The sequence below is a fragment of the Eleutherodactylus coqui genome, chromosome 1, assembly GCF_035609145.1.
Source record: "Eleutherodactylus coqui strain aEleCoq1 chromosome 1, aEleCoq1.hap1, whole genome shotgun sequence".
In the NCBI taxonomy this organism is placed as follows: domain Eukaryota; kingdom Metazoa; phylum Chordata; class Amphibia; order Anura; family Eleutherodactylidae; genus Eleutherodactylus; species Eleutherodactylus coqui.
The window spans coordinates 20,192,544-20,210,725 of record NC_089837.1 but is presented as its reverse complement, the minus strand read 5'-3'; the positions used below and the strand labels follow the sequence as shown (position 1 = coordinate 20,210,725).

Sequence of the window (18,182 nt, the reverse complement as noted above, 5' to 3'; positions counted from 1 at the left end):
CGCCCTCACACATTCACTGGCCCCAACACCTCCAAACAGTCTGGTTAGATGCTCCTCTCTACTGGTGGTCTGTAGGGGGCGTCCTGAGCCCGGTCACCTTGTGTGCCCCCATCCACTGGTCCCAACACCCCCTTACAGTCAGGTCAGACGCTCCTCTCTACTGGTGGTCTGTAGGGGGCGTCCTGAGCCCGGTCACCTTGTGTGCCCCCATCCACTGGTCACAACACCTCCCAACAGTCTGGTCAGATGCTTCTCTCTACTGGTGGTCTGCTGGGGGTCCTGAGCCTGGTCACCTTATGTGCCCTCACACATCCATTGTTCCCAACATGGTCAGAACGGCCTGTTGGGTGACAACTCATAGATACGACCATTCAGCTTCTCCCATCCTAATAATGCGCCCCTCCCAGACTCTGGTAATGGGGTGAAATCACTTCTCTCCATTGAGACGTCTAGTGGTCAACAAGCTCTAAAGGCGGAAGAAGAGGTCACTACACACAAGGAGCCTCCGAGAGCCTCTTATTGGCCAAGGGGGAACCAGTTTTAGGGCTTCTGGTGACAAGACCGTTCATCTAATCACCACAACTCTCAGCATTTACAGATCTGCCTGAGATGGACCGCAGGACGGATTGTTTATGACTATAGGTGGCAATCTCTTGTTACATCCTTGTCGTCAGCTTGCGAGTGTTTGGTTGCTTGTCGGCTGATTGTTTCCATATTTATGCAGCCCAGTGATCAAGCAACATTGTTACTCCGTATAAAAGGGTTGTCCAGAATTAGAAAATCCTAGCCGCTTCCTTCCAGGCACAGCGCCACACTTCTCCATAGGATGTTCTAGGTATTGCAGTTCAGTCCTATTGAATTGAATGTGGCTAAGTTGCAATATAACTGAAGGACAGGAGTGGCGCTGTTTTAGGAAGAAGGCATGTTTTCCAGTCTCGGACTACCGGTTTAATGCAGCACAGATCTTGTCACTGACCATTTGCAGCCTGCCAGTTCCTGCGTTGGACGGAGAAGACGGCGAGCGGTGAATAATGAATGACCTGCAAGTAACAAGCGGTATAAATAATGCATCGCGAGGAGGAGGAAGGATCGCCGCAGAAAACACCCGATCCGGCCCTCAATTATTCACACTGCTAGTATACACGCTCCGGAGCGAGAGGAAGTCGCCATAACGCCGCTATTCCATGACTGCGTTTCGCCAAACCACCATTATGGCAGCCACACGGGTTATCACCCAGCTTTCCTAGACTCCTGATAAGATACTGTAAAGCATCAAAGTGTCTTTTTCTTCCTTGTCGTCTTCCTGTTAGGTTTTCCCCATGACAACTCTTCCAGTCTTCCTACCACCCATATATCATTATTATCTATTCTCTCACAATATAATGCACCACAGACAACACATTAACAGGATATAGCTGTAGCCTGGGCTCATTGCTCATGAATATAATTCCAGAGGTGCAGTAAAGACTGACACACAGGCAAGGAAGTAAGAAAGAGATGGCTGCCTTGTATTTATTTATATGGATACATATCTGGATTTCTCTCTTTTCAGACTCATTGGGACATTTCGAATGGTACTCCAAAAAGTGGTCGAAGAGGCTCAGCTGGAAGTGATGGACACTCTGATTGATGACAACAACTCTGCCATCCGCGTATGTATCAGTGTAACGCCGCGTACTCTGCCCTGCTGACTGGGACTCCCATCCTGATAACGCTGATGTGCTTCACCAGGAGTGCAGATTTTCGTGGGGATCGCCCTTCTCTTCTAGAACCTTCTAGCCCGTCCTTAAAGGGATTGTCCATTTTCTGCTAATACAGTTTTAGTGCAGAATGAAAAGTTCTCCAACTTCTATTATTCTTTATGTTTCATCTTCTGATTTTCTGAAAGATCTCTGATTGCTGTATGTGAATGGAGTCGTTATTTGCATGCAGAGGCAAAAGCACTTTCTAACCTAATACTACTTGCAGCTGAGGGTTTGTTACAATTGTATCAAATCTAGATAATTCTTTGTGTCAAAGCATCCTGGGGACAAAATTGGAACCGGGACCGGAGGGGCTAGCTATATTACCCAGCACTTAATCTGCCTGCTACTGGGGGGGCTTTCTATGGTGTTCCAAGATGGCCACAGCACCCCTGTCACTGCATGCTGCTTTCGGATGAAATCTATAGTTCGGCAGAAGAGCCGATAAGACGGACCGCATGCTGTGCTCTGTGGTCAGCAGAAGAGCTGATAAGATGGACCGCATGCTGTGCTCTGTGGTCAGCAGAAGAGCTGATAAGACGGACCGCACGCTGTGCTCTGTGGTCAGCAGAAGAGCTGATAAGACGGACTGCACGCTGTGCTCTGTGGTCAGCAGAAGAGCTGATAAGACGGACCGCATGCTGTGCTCTGTGGTCAGCAGAAGAGCTGATAAGACGGACCGCACGCTGTGTTCTGTGATAGCATTGTCTCAGCTGTCACCCCCTGGCAGAACAAAGCGAATTTATTCAGGAACGGCGGGTGCTCTCTTCTCTGAATACAGTGCCCAGCGGCTCACATGCTACTAATTGGTACTAATAGGCATTAGTACTAAGAAGTAGTTTATGCAAAATGATCACTTAAAAGCCATCTTCTGAGCGATCATCTTTGTGTCTAAATGCACCTTCACTTGTATTGTGGGCAAAATGTTTCTAAGAGATGCCATCCTGGAGGACCTCAAGGAAATGGCTGTATAACTCCGTATCGGCATGGGATTATGAGAGATCGCTCCTGTCATACTGACCTGATCAGCTTCTACGAGGAGGTAAGTTCTAGATTGGACCGGGGAGTCCCTGGATCTTGTATATCTGGATCTTTCCAAAGTGTTTGATCCTGTGCCACATAAAGGGTTGGTCTATAAACTGAGAATGCTTGGTCTGGGCGAGAATGTGTGTAAGTAACTGGTCAGTGATAGAAGGCAGAGGGGGGTTATAAATGGTACATACTCTGATCGGGTCACTGTTACTAGTGGGGTACCACAGGGGGCAGTATTAGAGGGGTCACTGTTACTAGTGGGGTACCACAGGGGACAGTATTGGAGGGGTCACTGTTACTAGTGGGGTACCACAGGGGGCAGTATTGGAGGGGGTCACTGTTACTAGTGGGGTACCACAGGTGGTAGTATTGGAGGGGTCACTGTTACTTGTGGGATACCACCAGGGGCAGTATCGGAGGGGTCACCATTACTAGTGGGGTACCACAGGGGTTAGTATTGGAGGGGTCACTGTTACTAGTGAGGTACCACAGGGGACAGTATTGGAGGGGTCACCGTTACTAGTGGGATACCACAGGGGTTAGTATTGGAGAGGTCACTGTTACTAGTGGGGTATCACAGGTGGCAGTATTAGGGGGTATCACTGTTACTAGTGGGGTACCACAGGTGGTAGTATTGGAGGGGTCACCATTACTAGTTGGGTACCACAGGGGACAGTATCGGAGGGGTCACCATTACTAGTTGGGGTACCACAGGGGGCAGTATTGGAGGGGTCACCGTTACTAGTGGGGTACCACAGGGGGCAGTATAGGAGGGGTCACTGTTACTAGTGGGGTACCACAGGGGTCAGTATTGGAGAGGTCACTGTTACTAGTGGGGTACCACAGGGGACAGTATGGGAGAGGTCACTGTTACTAGTGTGGTACCACAGGGGGCAGTATAGGAGGGGTCACTGTTACTAGTGGGGTACCACAGGGGTCAGTATTGGAGAGGTCACCATTACTAGTGGGGTACCACAGGGGACAGTATGGGAGAGGTCACTGTTACTAGTGGGGTACCGCAGGGGGTAGTATTGGAGGGGTCACCATTACTAGTGGGGTACCACAGGGGTCAGTATTGGAGAGGTCACTGTTACTAGTGGGGTACCACAGGGGGTAGTATTGGAGGGGTCACCATTACTAGTGGGGTACCACAGGGGGTAGTATTGGAGGGGTCACTGTTACTAGTGGGATACCACAGGGGGCAGTACTAAGCCCTATTCTTTTTAATATATGTATTAATGATCTGGTAGACGGATTGTGCAGTAAAATATCAATATTTGCTGATGACACAAAACTGTGAGGATGTAAGGAGACCGCAAGAGGATCTGGATAAGTTGGGGGGAGAAAAGTGGCAGCTGAGGGGTAACACTGATAAATGTGAGGTTCTGCACATGGGCAGAGGAAATACATGTCACCATTACACACTAAATGGGAAACCACTGGGGACACTTAGCGGTCGGGTGGAAGCTCTGGCCTGATCTGGTCAGGGATCCTCTTCCTGCCGTCCACGGTCTTTTACCAGTGGTTACATCAGGAGATCAGTCTTGTTGACCCACATTATCACAGTTTTGGGGTTTATGGGTCTGACAGTCACCAACCTGAGACGTATGGCACCCGGGGCGGACCACATGGTCATCTAATTCCTAGCTCCCCTGACCATCCACTCTTGTAAGATGGAGCCCAAATCGTGCCCTTGCTTGTCTCAAAAGGAGCAACTGGCATCAAAGCCTCCTCTGGTCCAGGAGTGAGAGGCCGTGGATTGAATATGGATGCATGGCAGGAGATACACTTAACCATCTGCCTAAATCCACTCAACTTTCCCCGACCAAAAAGGTGGCAGATTGACATGCAAAGATGGGTGCCAGTCTACAAATATCCTGTCATCACACATATCCACTGTCTACTTTGGATTCGGAGGGCGTTGGTGGAAGAGACAAAGTTACAAGTTCTAGATTAATATTCTCATGAGTTGTCCATATAAGCAGGGGTCCTCCTGACCGTCCCCAATCCTGTTTGGGCCTTCATGACTCATGCAAGGGTCTCCATCCATCTTTGATCTGGTCTTCCTCTTCCTCGCTTTGTCTCAACGTTTCTCTCTGTCTCGTTGACCCACATCTACTGTCTACTTTGGATGTGGAGACTACTGGTGGAAGAGACAAAGTTCTTTATCAGGTCGGTTTGTCAGTGATCCTCCTGAATGTCCCCATCATGTTTGAGCCTTCTTGGCTCATGCAATGGTTTCCATCCTCTTCCTCACTTTTTCTCAACATTTCCTAAGATAAATGTCTCTTTATAAGACATTGATCAAGGGATAACTAACTCTTCACCACTTTACATGTCGTGTGAAAGCCATGGCTCCATCTCATCGGGGATCTGGCCACAGCCTTCGACCAGTGGTGACGTCCCGGCCTTCGACCGGTGCTGACGTCCCGGCCTTCGACCGGTGCTGACGTCCCGGCCTTCGACCGGTGCTGACGTCCCGGCCTTCGACCGGTGCTGACGTCCCGGCCTTCGACCGGTGCTGACGTCTCGGGCTTCTACCAAGGGTGACGTCTCGGGCTTCTACCAAGGGTGACGTCTCGGGCTTCTACCAAGGGTGACGTCTCGGGCTTCTACCAAGGGTGACGTCTCGGGCTTCTACCAAGGGTGACGTCTCGGGCTTCTACCAAGGGTGACGTCTCGGGCTTCTACCAAGGGTGACGTCCCGGGCTTCTACCAAGGGTGACGTCCCGGGCTTCTACCAAGGGTGAGGTCTCGGGCTTCTACCAATGGTGAGGTCTCGGGCTTCTGTCTCGTTGACCCACTTCTACTGTCTTTTTTGGATTTTGCCCGTGGAAAAGACAAAGTATAAAGTTCTAACAGTAATTTCCTGTTACCATAGTAACCTAAAATGAACCGCTCCGGTTCTGTTCCCTCGGCGTTTGAGGATATTTCTCGCGGATCATCTTTTCTTCCATTGTTCAGTGTGTAAACTGTGGAAATTAATTATATTTGTCCAGATTATCTTCTCCGGGAATCTGGCGAACGCGTTCCCTGCAGTCGGAGTGTTTGAAGTTGCGCTCGCACCTACCGTCTGATACAATATATGTGCCGAGCGCCTGAACGGGGTCTTCTGGGTCTAGGAAACGTCTCTCTGCGTTCCCCAGTGCAGCAAATCTATTACTCCCTGTTATCAGCCAAGAAGTTGGAGCAGAAGCTTCATTTCTAGCTGAAAGTGTAAATCTGAAGAGATCAGCCATTTATAGTCTTGAGAGTTCTCCAGTAGAATTAGTAATTCACTTCAGTATCTCTGCTTGCTGTCAGTGAATGGAGACATTCTAGTTTCCATCCACAAACTGACACCCCAGAGGCCGTGTCCTCCGCGCACAGCGGGCGGCTCGTTACAGTGTGGCGCCTCACTCAGATGAACGCCTTCTCGCAGCTATTGGCTTCGCCTGAAGACCCCTACCGTGTAAATCATTGGATATAGACGCATTCATTTTTATGGCAATTTGTTTTTTCTCACAGCTAAAAATTGTCGAATCGCCAGCGATTAATTTTTTTTATTTTTATTTTTTTTCCTCCCAGCATCCCAATATAAGCCGTGTGATCTGTGATGGAAATCCCAGGAGCTGCTATAGACTGCTGTGGAGTTGGCTTATCAGAGTGGCCGCACAGATCTGTGCCCCGCCGGACTGTTAGCTGCACTGATACATTGTAGCAAACACAAGGGAACTAATAATCATTTCAATTAATAACCTGGTGTACCTAAGCCCATTGTGTGATACTGTCTGCTGAGCCGTGTATCTAATCCTATCATGTGTGATACTGTCTGCTGAGCCGTGTATCTAATCCTATCCTGTGTGATACTGTCTGCTGTAATGTAAGGTGCTCTGCTGCAGAGTATCTAATCCTATCCTGTGTGATACTGTCTGCTGAGCTGTGTATCTAATCCTATCCTGTGTGATACTGTCTGCTGAGCCATGTATCTAATCCTATCCTGTGTGATACTGTCTGCTGAGCCGTGTATCTAATTCTATCCTGTGTGATACTGTCTGCTGATCCGTGTATCTAATCCTATCCTGTGTGATACTGTCTGCTGAGCTGTGTATCTAATCCTATCCTGTGTGTTACTGTCTGCTGAGCTGTGTATCTAATCCTATCCTGTGTGTTACTGTCTGCTGATCCGTGTATCTAATCCTATCCTGTGTGATACTGTCTGCTGAGCTGTGTATCTAATCCTATCCTGTGTGATACTGTCTGCTGATCCGTGTATCTAATCCTATCCTGTGTGATACTGTCTGCTGAGCTGTGTATCTAATCCTATCCTGTGTGATACTGTCTGCTGAGCCGTGTATCTAATCCTATCCTGTGTGATACTGTCTGCTGAGCCGTGTATCTAATCCTATCCTGTGTGATACTGTCTGCTGAGCCGTGTATCTAATCCTATCCTGTGTGATACCATCTGCTGAGCTGTGTATCTAATCCTATCCTGTGTGATACTGTCTGCTGAGCCGTGTACCTAATCCTATCCTGTGTGATACCATCTGCTGAGCTGTGTATCTAATCCTGTCCTGTGTGATACTGTCTGCTGAGCCATGTATCTAATCCTATCCTGTGTGATACCACCTGCTGAGCTGTGTATCTAACCCTATCCCGTGTGATACTGTCTGCTGAGCTGTGTATCTAATCCTATCCTGTGTGATGCTGTCTGCTGAGCTGTGTATCTAATCCTATCCTGTGTGATACTGCCTGCTGATCCGTGTATCTAATCCTATCCTGTGTGCTACTGCCTGGTGAGCTGTGTATCTAATCCTATCCTGTGTGATACCGTCTGCTGAGCTGTATATCTAATCCTATCCTGTGTGATACTGTCTGCTGAGCTGTGTATCTAATCCTATCCTGTGTGATACTGTCTGCTGAGCTGTGTATCTAATCCTATCCTGTGTGATGCTGTCTGCTGAGCTGTGTATCTAATCCTATCCTGTGTGATACTGCCTGCTGAGCTGTGTATCTAATCCTCTCCTGTGTGATGCTGTCTGCTGATCCGTGTATGTAATCCTATCCTGTGTGATACAGTCTGCTGAGCCGTGTATCTAATCCTATCCTGTGTGATGCTGTCTGCTGAGCTGTGTATCTAATCCTATCCTGTGTGATACTGCCTGCTGAGCTGTGTATCTAATCCTCTCCTGTGTGATGCTGTCTGCTGATCCGTGTATCTAATCCTATCCTGTGTGATACAGTCTGCTGAGCTGTGTATCTAATCCTATCCTGTGTGATACTGTCTGCTGTAATGTAAGGTGCTCTGCTGCAGAGTATCTAAGCCTCTCATGTGTGATACGCTCTCTGTGAGTTTCAGGATTTACGTCTCCGCTGCGGACGATTTATTTTCGGGCAATAATTACATCTTTTTGTGTTGCTATGGTAACTATAAAATATTAACCTTACAGCTGCAAAAAACGTCTCCGTCATCTAAATCTTCCTCCGAGACGGTAAATATGCGATCAGTCAGCAGATTGCCGCTGATCTCCACAAGCGGCGACGGCAGAGAGACTGATCCGTGCCCAAATATTCACACCCTTCATGCACGATGGCATCTCGGCATATTTTACTGTACTTTTGCGCGCCAAATAAAGCAGCGCCCCCCCCCCCCACGGAAACAACTAATTAGTTTAATGAGTCCCAGATGTGTTCTTTGTGGTTCTCGCACCTCCTCGCGCCCTGCGTGCCTAATTTACGCATCCCCATTGACTTCTATGGGGATCTTAGGTGGACAAATGCGCAGGAAAATGGATCCGCCCGTGTGTCGCCGCCGCCGCCCGCAGGGTTCGTTCACACCGAGAGAATTTTCAACGAAATTTGGGAATTTGCCATAATTGCAGCATTTCCCCCGTGAGATCCGCGGTCCCTGCTGCGCATTTTGGCCGCACATTAATATCTTCCGCGTATCGGCGCTATAATCGACCTGCTGCGGATTTACATTCCGCTCCGCGTGTGAATTTCCGCGGCAGGTTGTGTTCGCAGCGCGCGGACGACATTTCTAAGCGCTCATCCACGTTGTTGCTGCTGCGGATTATCCGTGCGGAGGGTCTGCGGCAAACCCGCGCCGTGTGAACATACTGGGTTTACGGCCTCAGGAGACACTGTGTCCATCAACAAGCGCAGTCCGACAATAAGGCGTGTCCATGGGGGCGGGGCCTATGCTAATACTTATCTAATAGCGGGGAGTTTATAGGTCCTGCAATTTTCGTATTCAGGACAAAAAGTTGAAGCGTCACCCGTAGCAACCAGATTTTGTAAACTTAATCTTTTTAGGACTGGTTACTATGGGAAACACCCCCCACCCGCCCCCTTCATGGTCCGTCGTGTATAGCAACTGATGCTGTTACCATGGCAACCATTCAGACTCCTGCACCAAAGATATTAAAACCAGAAGAGGGAGGAGCCAGAGGCCCATGGCAACCAATCACCTCGCTACTTACATTTTCTAACCTGTACTCAAATCTGATTGGTTGCCATGGTTACCATCGTCCTCCATCTTGTGTCTGGCCATCCGTGACTCCACTGATAACCGACACCAGCGGATCGCCAAAAAGATGGAGCAGGAGGACGGCGACAAAGAACCCCTGAAGGAGGTAAAACTAGCAGAAATGGCGCCCCACGTGACTGTAGACTCCGGCCAGAAGGAGGACTCGGCCTGCAGCTCCTCATCACCGGCTTCACTCTGCGAAGGCGACCGCCATCCTACTGGACCCCCCTGGAAACAGCCGGAAGTCCCTGCAGCGCTCCCTTCATCCCCGCCTAAGGTGACCAGATTTTCCCAGGGTCAAAGCGGGAGAAATGGGTGTGCTCAGAGGCAAATGGGTGTGGTCAGAGGCAAATGGGTGTGGTCAGAGGCGGGGCTTAAAATGGTGTATGATTTTACCTCCAACGCTATAAAATGTACAGCGAGTGAAGACCGCAGCAGGTCTGCATCCAGGAACCGTCACAATCTGGACCGTTGCTGCGGATATCGATTGGCCATGAGGCGCGGACCCGCAGCTGATGTCACACGGCGCTCCCCCTCACCTCCTCCGCTGGCCTCCCGCTGTCAGCGCTCCCCGGCACTGATTGGCCATGAGGCGCGGACCCGCAGCGGATGTCACACTATGCGGCGCTCCCCCTCACCTCCTCCGCTGGCTCCCCACTGTCAGCACTCCCCGGCACTGATTGGCCATGAGACGCGGACCCGCAGCGGATGTCACACTATGCGGCGCTCCCCCTCACCTCCTCCGCTGGCTCCCCGCTGTCAGCACTCCCCGGCACTGATTGGCCATGAGACGCGGACCCGCAGCGGATGTCACACTATGCGGCGCTCCCCCTCACCTCCTCCGCTGGCTTTCCGCTGTCAGCGCTCCCCGGCACTGATTGGCCATGAGGCGCGGACCCGCAGCGGATGTCACACTATGCGGCGCTCCCCCTCACCTCCTCCGCTGGCTTCCCGCTGTCCGCGCTCCCCGGCACTGATTGGCCATGAGGCGCGGACCCGCAGCTGATGTCACACAGCGCTCCCCCTCACCTCCTCCGCTGGCTCCCCGCTGTCAGCGCTCCCCGGCACTGATTGGCCATGAGACGCGGACCCGCAGCGGATGTCACACTATGCGGCGCTCCCCCTCACCTCCTCCGCTGGCTTTCCGCTGTCAGCGCTCCCCGGCACTGATTGGCCATGAGGCGCGGACCCGCAGCGGATGTCACACTATGCGGCGCTCCCCCTCACCTCCTCCGCTGGCTCCCCACTGTCAGCACTCCCCGGCACTGATTGGCCATGAGACGCGGACCCGCAGCGGATGTCACACTATGCGGCGCTCCCCCTCACCTCCTCCGCTGGCTTCCCGCTGTCTGCGCTCCCCGGCACTGATTGGCCATGAGACGCGGACCCGCAGCGGATGTCACACTATGCGGCGCTCCCCCTCACCTCCTCCGCTGGCTTCCCGCTGTCAGCGCTCCCCGGCACTGATTGGCCATGAGACGCGGACCCGCAGCGGATGTCACACTATGCGGCGCTCCCCCTCACCTCCACCGCTGGCTCCCCGCTGTCAGCACTCCCCGGCACTGATTGGCCATGAGACGCGGACCCGCAGCGGATGTCACACTATGCGGCGCACTTCCTCCGCTGGCTCCCCGCTGTCAGCACTCCCCAGCACTGATTGGCCATGAGACGTGGACCCGCAGCGGAAGTCACACTATGCGGCGCTCCCCCTCACCTCCTCCGCTGGCTTCCCGCTGTCAGCGCTCCCCGGCACTGATTGGCCATGAGGCGCGGACCCGCAGCTGATGTCACACAGCGCTCCCCCTCATCTCCTCCGCTGGCTCCCCGCTGTCAGCGCTCCCCGGCACTGATTGGCCATGAGACGCGGACCCCCAGCGGATGTCACACTATGCGGCGCTCCCCCTCACCTCCTCCGCTGGCTTCCCGCTGTCAGCGCTCCCCGGCACTGATTGGCCATGAGGCGCGGACCCGCAGCGGATGTCACACTATGCGGCGCACCTCCTCCGCTGGCTCCCCGCTGTCAGCACTCCCCGGCACTGATTGGCCATGAGACGCGGACCCGCAGCGGATGTCACACTATGCGGCGCTCCCCCTCACCTCCTCCGCTGGCTTCCCGCTGTCAGCGCTCCCCGGCACTGATTGGCCATGAGACGCGGACCCGCAGCTGATGTCACACTATGCGGCGCTCCTCCTCACCTCCACCGCTGGCTCCCCGCTGTCAGCACTCCCCGGCACTGATTGGCCATGAGACGCGGACCCGCAGCGGATGTCACACTATGCGGCGCACTTCCTCCACTGGCTCCCCGCTGTCAGCACTCCCCGGCACTGATTGGCCATGAGACGTGGACCCGCAGCGGATGTCACACTATGCGGCGCTCCCCCTCACCTCCTCCGCTGGCTTCCCGCTGTCAGCGCTCCCCGGCACTGATTGGCCATGAGGCGCGGACCCGCAGCTGATGTCACACAGCGCTCCCCCTCACCTCCTCCGCTGGCTCCCCGCTGTCAGCGCTGGCGGGCACTGATTGGCCATGAGACGCGGACCCGCAGCGGATGTCACACTATGCGGCGCTCCCCCTCACCTCCTCCGCTGGCTTCCCGCTGTCAGCGCTCCCCGGCACTGATTGGCCATGAGACGCGTATCCGCAGCTGATGTCACACGGTGCTCCCCCTCACCTCCTCCGCTGGCTTCCCGCTGTCAGCGCTCCCTGGCACCGATTGGCCATGAGACACGGACCCGCAGCGGATGTCACACGGCGCTCCCCCTCACCTCCGCTGGCTTCCCGCTGTCAGCGCTCCCCGGCACTGATTGGCCATGAGGCGCGGACCCGCAGCGGATGTCACACTATGCGGCGCTCCCCCTCACCTCCTCCGCTGGCTTCCCGCTGTCAGTGCTCCCCGGCACTGATTGGCCATGAGACGCGGACCCACAGCGGATGTCACACTATGCGGCGCTCCCCCTCACCTCCTCCACTGGCTTCCCACTGTCAGCGCTCCCCGGCACTGATTGGCCATGAGGCGCGGACCCGCAGCGGATGTCACACTATGCAGCGCTCCCCCTCACCTCCTCCACTGGCTTCCCACTGTCAGCGCTCCCCGGCACTGATTGGCCATGAGACGCGGACCCGCAGCGGATGTCACACTATGCGGCGCTCCCCCTCACCTCCTCCGCTGGCTTCCCGCTGTCAGCGCTCCCCGGCACTGATTGGCCATGAGGCGCGGACCCGCAGCGGATGTCACACTATGCGGCGCACCTCCTCCGCTGGCTCCCCGCTGTCAGCACTCCCCGGCACTGATTGGCCATGAGACGCGGACCCGCAGCGGATGTCACACTATGCGGCGCTCCCCCTCACCTCCTCTGCTGGCTTCCCGCTGTCAGCGCTCCCCGGCACTGATTGGCCATGAGATGCGGACCCGCAGCTGATGTCACACTATGCGGCGCTCCTCCTCACCTCCACCGCTGGCTCCCCGCTGTCAGCACTCCCCGGCACTGATTGGCCATGAGACGCGGACCCGCAGCGGATGTCACACTATGCGGCGCACTTCCTCCACTGGCTCCCCGCTGTCAGCACTCCCCGGCACTGATTGGCCATGAGACGTGGACCCGCAGCGGATGTCACACTATGCGGCGCTCCCCCTCACCTCCTCCGCTGGCTTCCCGCTGTCAGCGCTCCCCGGCACTGATTGGCCATGAGGCGCGGACCCGCAGCTGATGTCACACAGCGCTCCCCCTCACCTCCTCCGCTGGCTCCCCGCTGTCAGCGCTGGCGGGCACTGATTGGCCATGAGACGCGGACCCGCAGCGGATGTCACACTATGCGGCGCTCCCCCTCACCTCCTCCGCTGGCTTCCCGCTGTCAGCGCTCCCCGGCACTGATTGGCCATGAGACGCGTATCCGCAGCTGATGTCACACGGTGCTCCCCCTCACCTCCTCCGCTGGCTTCCCGCTGTCAGTGCTCCCCGGCACTGATTGGCCATGAGACGCGGACCCGCAGCGGATGTCACACTATGCGGCGCTCCCCCTCACCTCCTCCGCTGGCTTCCCGCTGTCAGCGCTCCCCGGCACTGATTGGCCATGAGGCGCGGACCCGCAGCGGATGTCACACTATGCGGCGCACCTCCTCCGCTGGCTCCCCGCTGTCAGCACTCCCCGGCACTGATTGGCCATGAGACGCGGACCCGCAGCGGATGTCACACTATGCGGCGCTCCCCCTCACCTCCTCCGCTGGCTTCCCGCTGTCAGCGCTCCCCGGCACTGATTGGCCATGAGACGCGGACCCGCAGCTGATGTCACACTATGCGGCGCTCCTCCTCACCTCCACCGCTGGCTCCCCGCTGTCAGCACTCCCCGGCACTGATTGGCCATGAGACGCGGACCCGCAGCGGATGTCACACTATGCGGCGCACTTCCTCCACTGGCTCCCCGCTGTCAGCACTCCCCGGCACTGATTGGCCATGAGACGCGGACCCGCAGCGGATGTCACACTATGCGGCGCTCCCCCTCACCTCCTCCGCTGGCTTCCCGCTGTCAGCGCTCCCCGGCACTGATTGGCCATGAGGCGCGGACCCGCAGCTGATGTCACACAGCGCTCCCCCTCACCTCCTCCGCTGGCTCCCCGCTGTCAGCGCTGGCGGGGCACTGATTGGCCATGAGACGCGGACCCGCAGCGGATGTCACACTATGCGGCGCTCCCCCTCACCTCCTCCGCTGGCTTCCCGCTGTCAGCGCTCCCCGGCACTGATTGGCCATGAGACGCGTATCCGCAGCTGATGTCACACGGTGCTCCCCCTCACCTCCTCCGCTGGCTTCCCGCTGTCAGCGCTCCCTGGCACTGATTGGCCATGAGACACGGACCCGCAGCGGATGTCACACGGCGCTCCCCCCTCACCTCCGCTGGCTTCCCGCTGTCAGCGCTCCCCGGCACTGATTGGCCATGAGGCGCGGACCCGCAGCGGATGTCACACTATGCGGCGCTCCCCCTCACCTCCTCCGCTGGCTTCCCGCTGTCAGTGCTCCCCGGCACTGATTGGCCATGAGACGCGGACCCACAGCGGATGTCACACTATGCGGCGCTCCCCCTCACCTCCTCCACTGGCTTCCCACTGTCAGCGCTCCCCGGCACTGATTGGCCATGAGGCGCGGACCCGCAGCGGATGTCACACTATGCAGCGCTCCCCCTCACCTCCTCCACTGGCTTCCCACTGTCAGCGCTCCCCGGCACTGATTGGCCATGAGACGCGGACCCGCAGCGGATGTCACACGGTGCTCCCCCTCACCTCCTCCACTGGCTTCCCACTGTCAGCGCTCCCCGGCACTGATTGGCCATGAGGCGCGGACCCGCAGCGGATGTCACACTATGCGGCGCTCCCCCTCACCTCCTCCGCTGGCTTCCCGCTGTCAGCGCTCCCCGGCACTGATTGGCCATGAGACGCGGACCCGCAGCTGATGTCACACTATGCAGCGCTCCCCCTCACCTCCTCCGCTGGCTTCCCGCTGTCAGCGCTCCCCAGCACTGATTGGCCATGAGGCGCGGACCCGCAGCGGATGTCACACTATGCAGCGCTCCCCCTCACCTCCTCCGCTGGCTTCCCGCTGTCGGCGCTCCCCGGCACTGCTGCCAGTGTGTGATAACCCAGCAGCCCAGCTGGTAGCCACCTTCTTCATAACCAGACACCCCAGAAGTGGGACAAATGGCGGTCCCGCTGGGGTCCCAGCGGAGAGCAGGACACAGGGTCCCAAAGCAGGTCACCTTATCCCCGCCACGCCAGAAGACTGCCATGAAGTCAATAGAAGCCGTCCGATCCGCGGCCCGTCTGTCCGCTGCGGATGCTGGGGGAAAGCAGGAGATTAAAAAAAAAAATCTGTACGGCGCTTGTCCGATGGCGAGCCGTGCGGACAGTCCGCAGTACAGAAAACCCACAAGTACAGGGGTCCGTGAGGACGCCACCGCAGCAGGCTCCCGCACACCAAATCTGACTGCAGGCATGAGGCCTAAAGTAAACAGGATTGTGTGAATAGGCGGAGAGGGGTGGGGGGAGGGTTGTGTGCAGGGAGGGGGTGGGGGTGTTGTGTGCGGGGAGGGGTGGGGGGGAGGCTTGTGTGTGGGGTTGTGTGCGGGGAGGGGTGGGGGGGGGGGGGGGGGGGTTGTGTGCGGGGAGGGGTGGGGGGGGGGGGGGTTGTGTGCGGGGAGGGGTGGGGGGGGGGGGGGGTGTGTGCGGGGAGGGGTGGGGGGGGGGGGTTGTGTGCGGGGAGGGGTGGGGGGGGGGGGGGGGGTTGTGTGCGGGGAGGGGTGGGGGGGGGTGGGGGGGGGGGGTTGTGTGCGGGGAGGGGTGGGGGGGGGGGGGGGGTTGTGTGCGGGGAGGGGTGGGGGGGGGGGGGGGGGGGGTTGTGTGCGGGGAGGGGTGGGGGGGGGGGGGGGGTTGTGTGCGGGGAGGGGTGGGGGGGGGGGGTTGTGTGCGGGGAGGGGTGGGGGGGGGGGGTTGTGTGCGGGGAGGGGTGGGGGGGGGGGGGGGGTTGTGTGCGGGGAGGGGTGGGGGTGGGGGGTTGTGTGCGGGGAGGGGTGGGGGGGGGGGGGTTGTGTGCGGGGAGGGGTGTGGGGGGGGGTTGTGTGCGGGGAGGGGTGGGGGGAGGCTTGTGTGCGGGGTTGTGTGCAGGGAGGGGTGGGGGGAGGCTTGTGTGCGGGGTTGTGTGCGGGGAGGGGTGGGGGGAGGCTTGTGTGCGGGGGTTGTGTGCGGGGAGGGGTGGGGGGAGGCTTGTGTGCGGGGGTTGTGTGCGGGGTTGTGTGCCGGGAGGGGTGGGGGGGGGGGGGGGGTTGTGTGCAGGGAGGGGTGGGGGGGGGTTGTGTGCAGGGAGGGGTGGGGGGGGTTGTGTGCGGGGAGGGGTGGGGGGGGGGTTGTGTGCGGGGAGGGGTGGGGGTTGTGTGCGGGGAGGGGTGGGGGGGGTTGTGTGCGGGGAGGGGTGGGGGGGGGGGTTGTGTGCGGGGAGGGGTGGGGGGGGGGGTTGTGTGCGGGGAGGGGTGGGGGGAGGCTTGTGTGCGGGGTTGTGTGCAGGGAGGGGTGGGGGGAGGCTTGTGTGTGGGGTTGTGTGCGGGGAGGGGTGGGGGGAGGGTTGTGAGCGGGGCGGGTGTGGGGGGGGGGTTGTGTGCGGGCGGGGTGGGGTTGTGTGCAGGCTGGGGCTGTGTGCGGGGAGGGGTGGGGGGAGGGTTGTGAGCGGGGCGGGTGTGGGGGGGTGTGGGGGGGGGTTGTGTGCGGGGCGGGGTGGGGGGAGTGTTGTGTGAGGGGAGGGGTTGTGTGCGGGGAGGGGTTTGTGTGTGGGGGGGGAGGGGTTGTGTGCGGGGCGGGGTGGGGGGAGGGTTGTGTGCGGGGAGGGGTGAGGGGAGGGGTTGTGTGCGGGGAGGGGTTTGTGTGTGGGGGGGGGGAGGGGTTGTGTGCGGGGAGGGGTTGTGGGGGGGTTGTGTGCGGGGAGGGGTTTGTGTGTGGGGGGGAGGGGCTGTGTGCGGGGGGGGGAGGGTTGTGTGCGGGGAGGGTTAAGGGGAGGGGTTGTGTGCGGTGAGGGGTGGCGGAAGGGTTGTGTGCAGGGAGGGGGAGAGGGGTTGTGTGCGGGGAGGGGGGAGAGGGGTTGTGTGCGGGGAGGGTTGTGTGAGGGGAGGGGTTGTGTGTGGGGCGGGGTGAGGGGAGGGTTGTGTGCGGGGCGGGGTGAGGGGGGGTTGTGTGAGGTGAGGGGAGGGGTTGTGTGTGGGGATGGGTGGGTTGTGTGCGGGGAGGGGTGAGGGGAGGGTTGTGTGCGGGGTGGGGTGGGGTGAGGGGAGGGGTTGTGTGGGGTGAGGGTTGTGTGCTAGTTGTGTGGAGGGAGGGTTGTGTGCTAGTTGTGTGGGGAGGGGTGGGTTGTGTGCGGGGAGGTGTGAGGGGAGGGTTGTGTGAGGGGAGGGGTTGTGTGCGGGGAGGGGTTTGTGTGTGTGGGGGGGGAGGGGTTGTGTGCGGGGCGGGGTGGGGGGAGGGTTGTGTGCGGGGAGGGGTGAGGGGAGGGGTTGTGTGCGGGGAGGGGTTTGTGTGTGTGGGGGGGGGGGGAGGGGTTGTGTGCGGGGAGGGGTGTGGGGGGTTGTGTGCGGGGAGGGGTTTGTGTGTGGGGGGGAGGGGCTGTGTGCGGGGGGGGAGGGTTGTGTGCGGGGAGGGTTAAGGGGAGGGGTTGTGTGCGGTGAGGGGTGGCGGAAGGGTTGTGTGCAGGCAGGGGGAGAGGGGTTGTGTGCGGGGAGGGGGGAGAGGGGTTGTGTGCGGGGAGGGTTGTGTGAGGGGAGGGGTTGTGAGGGGAGGGTTGTGTGCGGGGCGGGGTGAGGGGGGGTTGTGTGCGGGGAGGGGTGGGGGGGAGGGGTTGTGTGAGGGGAGGGGTTGTGTGTGGGGATGGGTGGGTTGTGTGCGGGGAGGGGTGAGGGGAGGGTTGTGTGCGGGGTGGGGTGGGGTGGGGTGAGGGGAGGGGTTGTGTGGGGTGAGGGTTGTGTGCTAGTTGTGTGGAGGGAGGGTTGTGTGCTAGTTGTGTGGGGAGGGGAGGGTTGTGTGCGGGGAGGTGTGAGGGGAGGGTTGTGTGCGGGGAGGTGTGAGGGGAGGGTTGTGTGCGGGGAGGGGTGAGGGGAGGGGTTGTGTGGGGGGAGGGTTGTGTGCGGGGAGGTGTGAGGGGAGGGTTGTGTGCGGGGAGGGGTGAGGGGAGGGGTTGTGTGGGGGGAGGGTTGTGTGCCAGTTGTGTGGGGAGGGGGTGCTGTCGGACCTTCTGGCCTTTTTTTGCATGTAAATCCGCAGTAAATACTTATGTAATATAGTGTAAAAATCCGAATTCCCAGTAAATGCGCCGTTCCTCTCTGTATTATGCGCGGTGTATCTCCGTATTATGCGCCGTTCCTCTCTGTATTAT

General features: G+C 58.2%; 1 protein-coding gene across 7 annotated transcripts in view; it reads left to right on the top strand.

Moving 5' to 3' along the window:
* Positions 1 to 18,182, top strand: part of OTOF (otoferlin) — a 362,878-nt gene that overhangs the window by 176,095 nt on the left and 168,601 nt on the right. For all 7 annotated transcript variants that reach the window (XM_066594464.1, XM_066594452.1, XM_066594448.1 and 4 more), the window contains one exon: positions 1,553 to 1,652. In XM_066594464.1, coding sequence (XP_066450561.1) covers positions 1,553 to 1,652 — 100 coding nt within the window. The remainder of the gene's footprint in view (positions 1 to 1,552; positions 1,653 to 18,182) is intronic.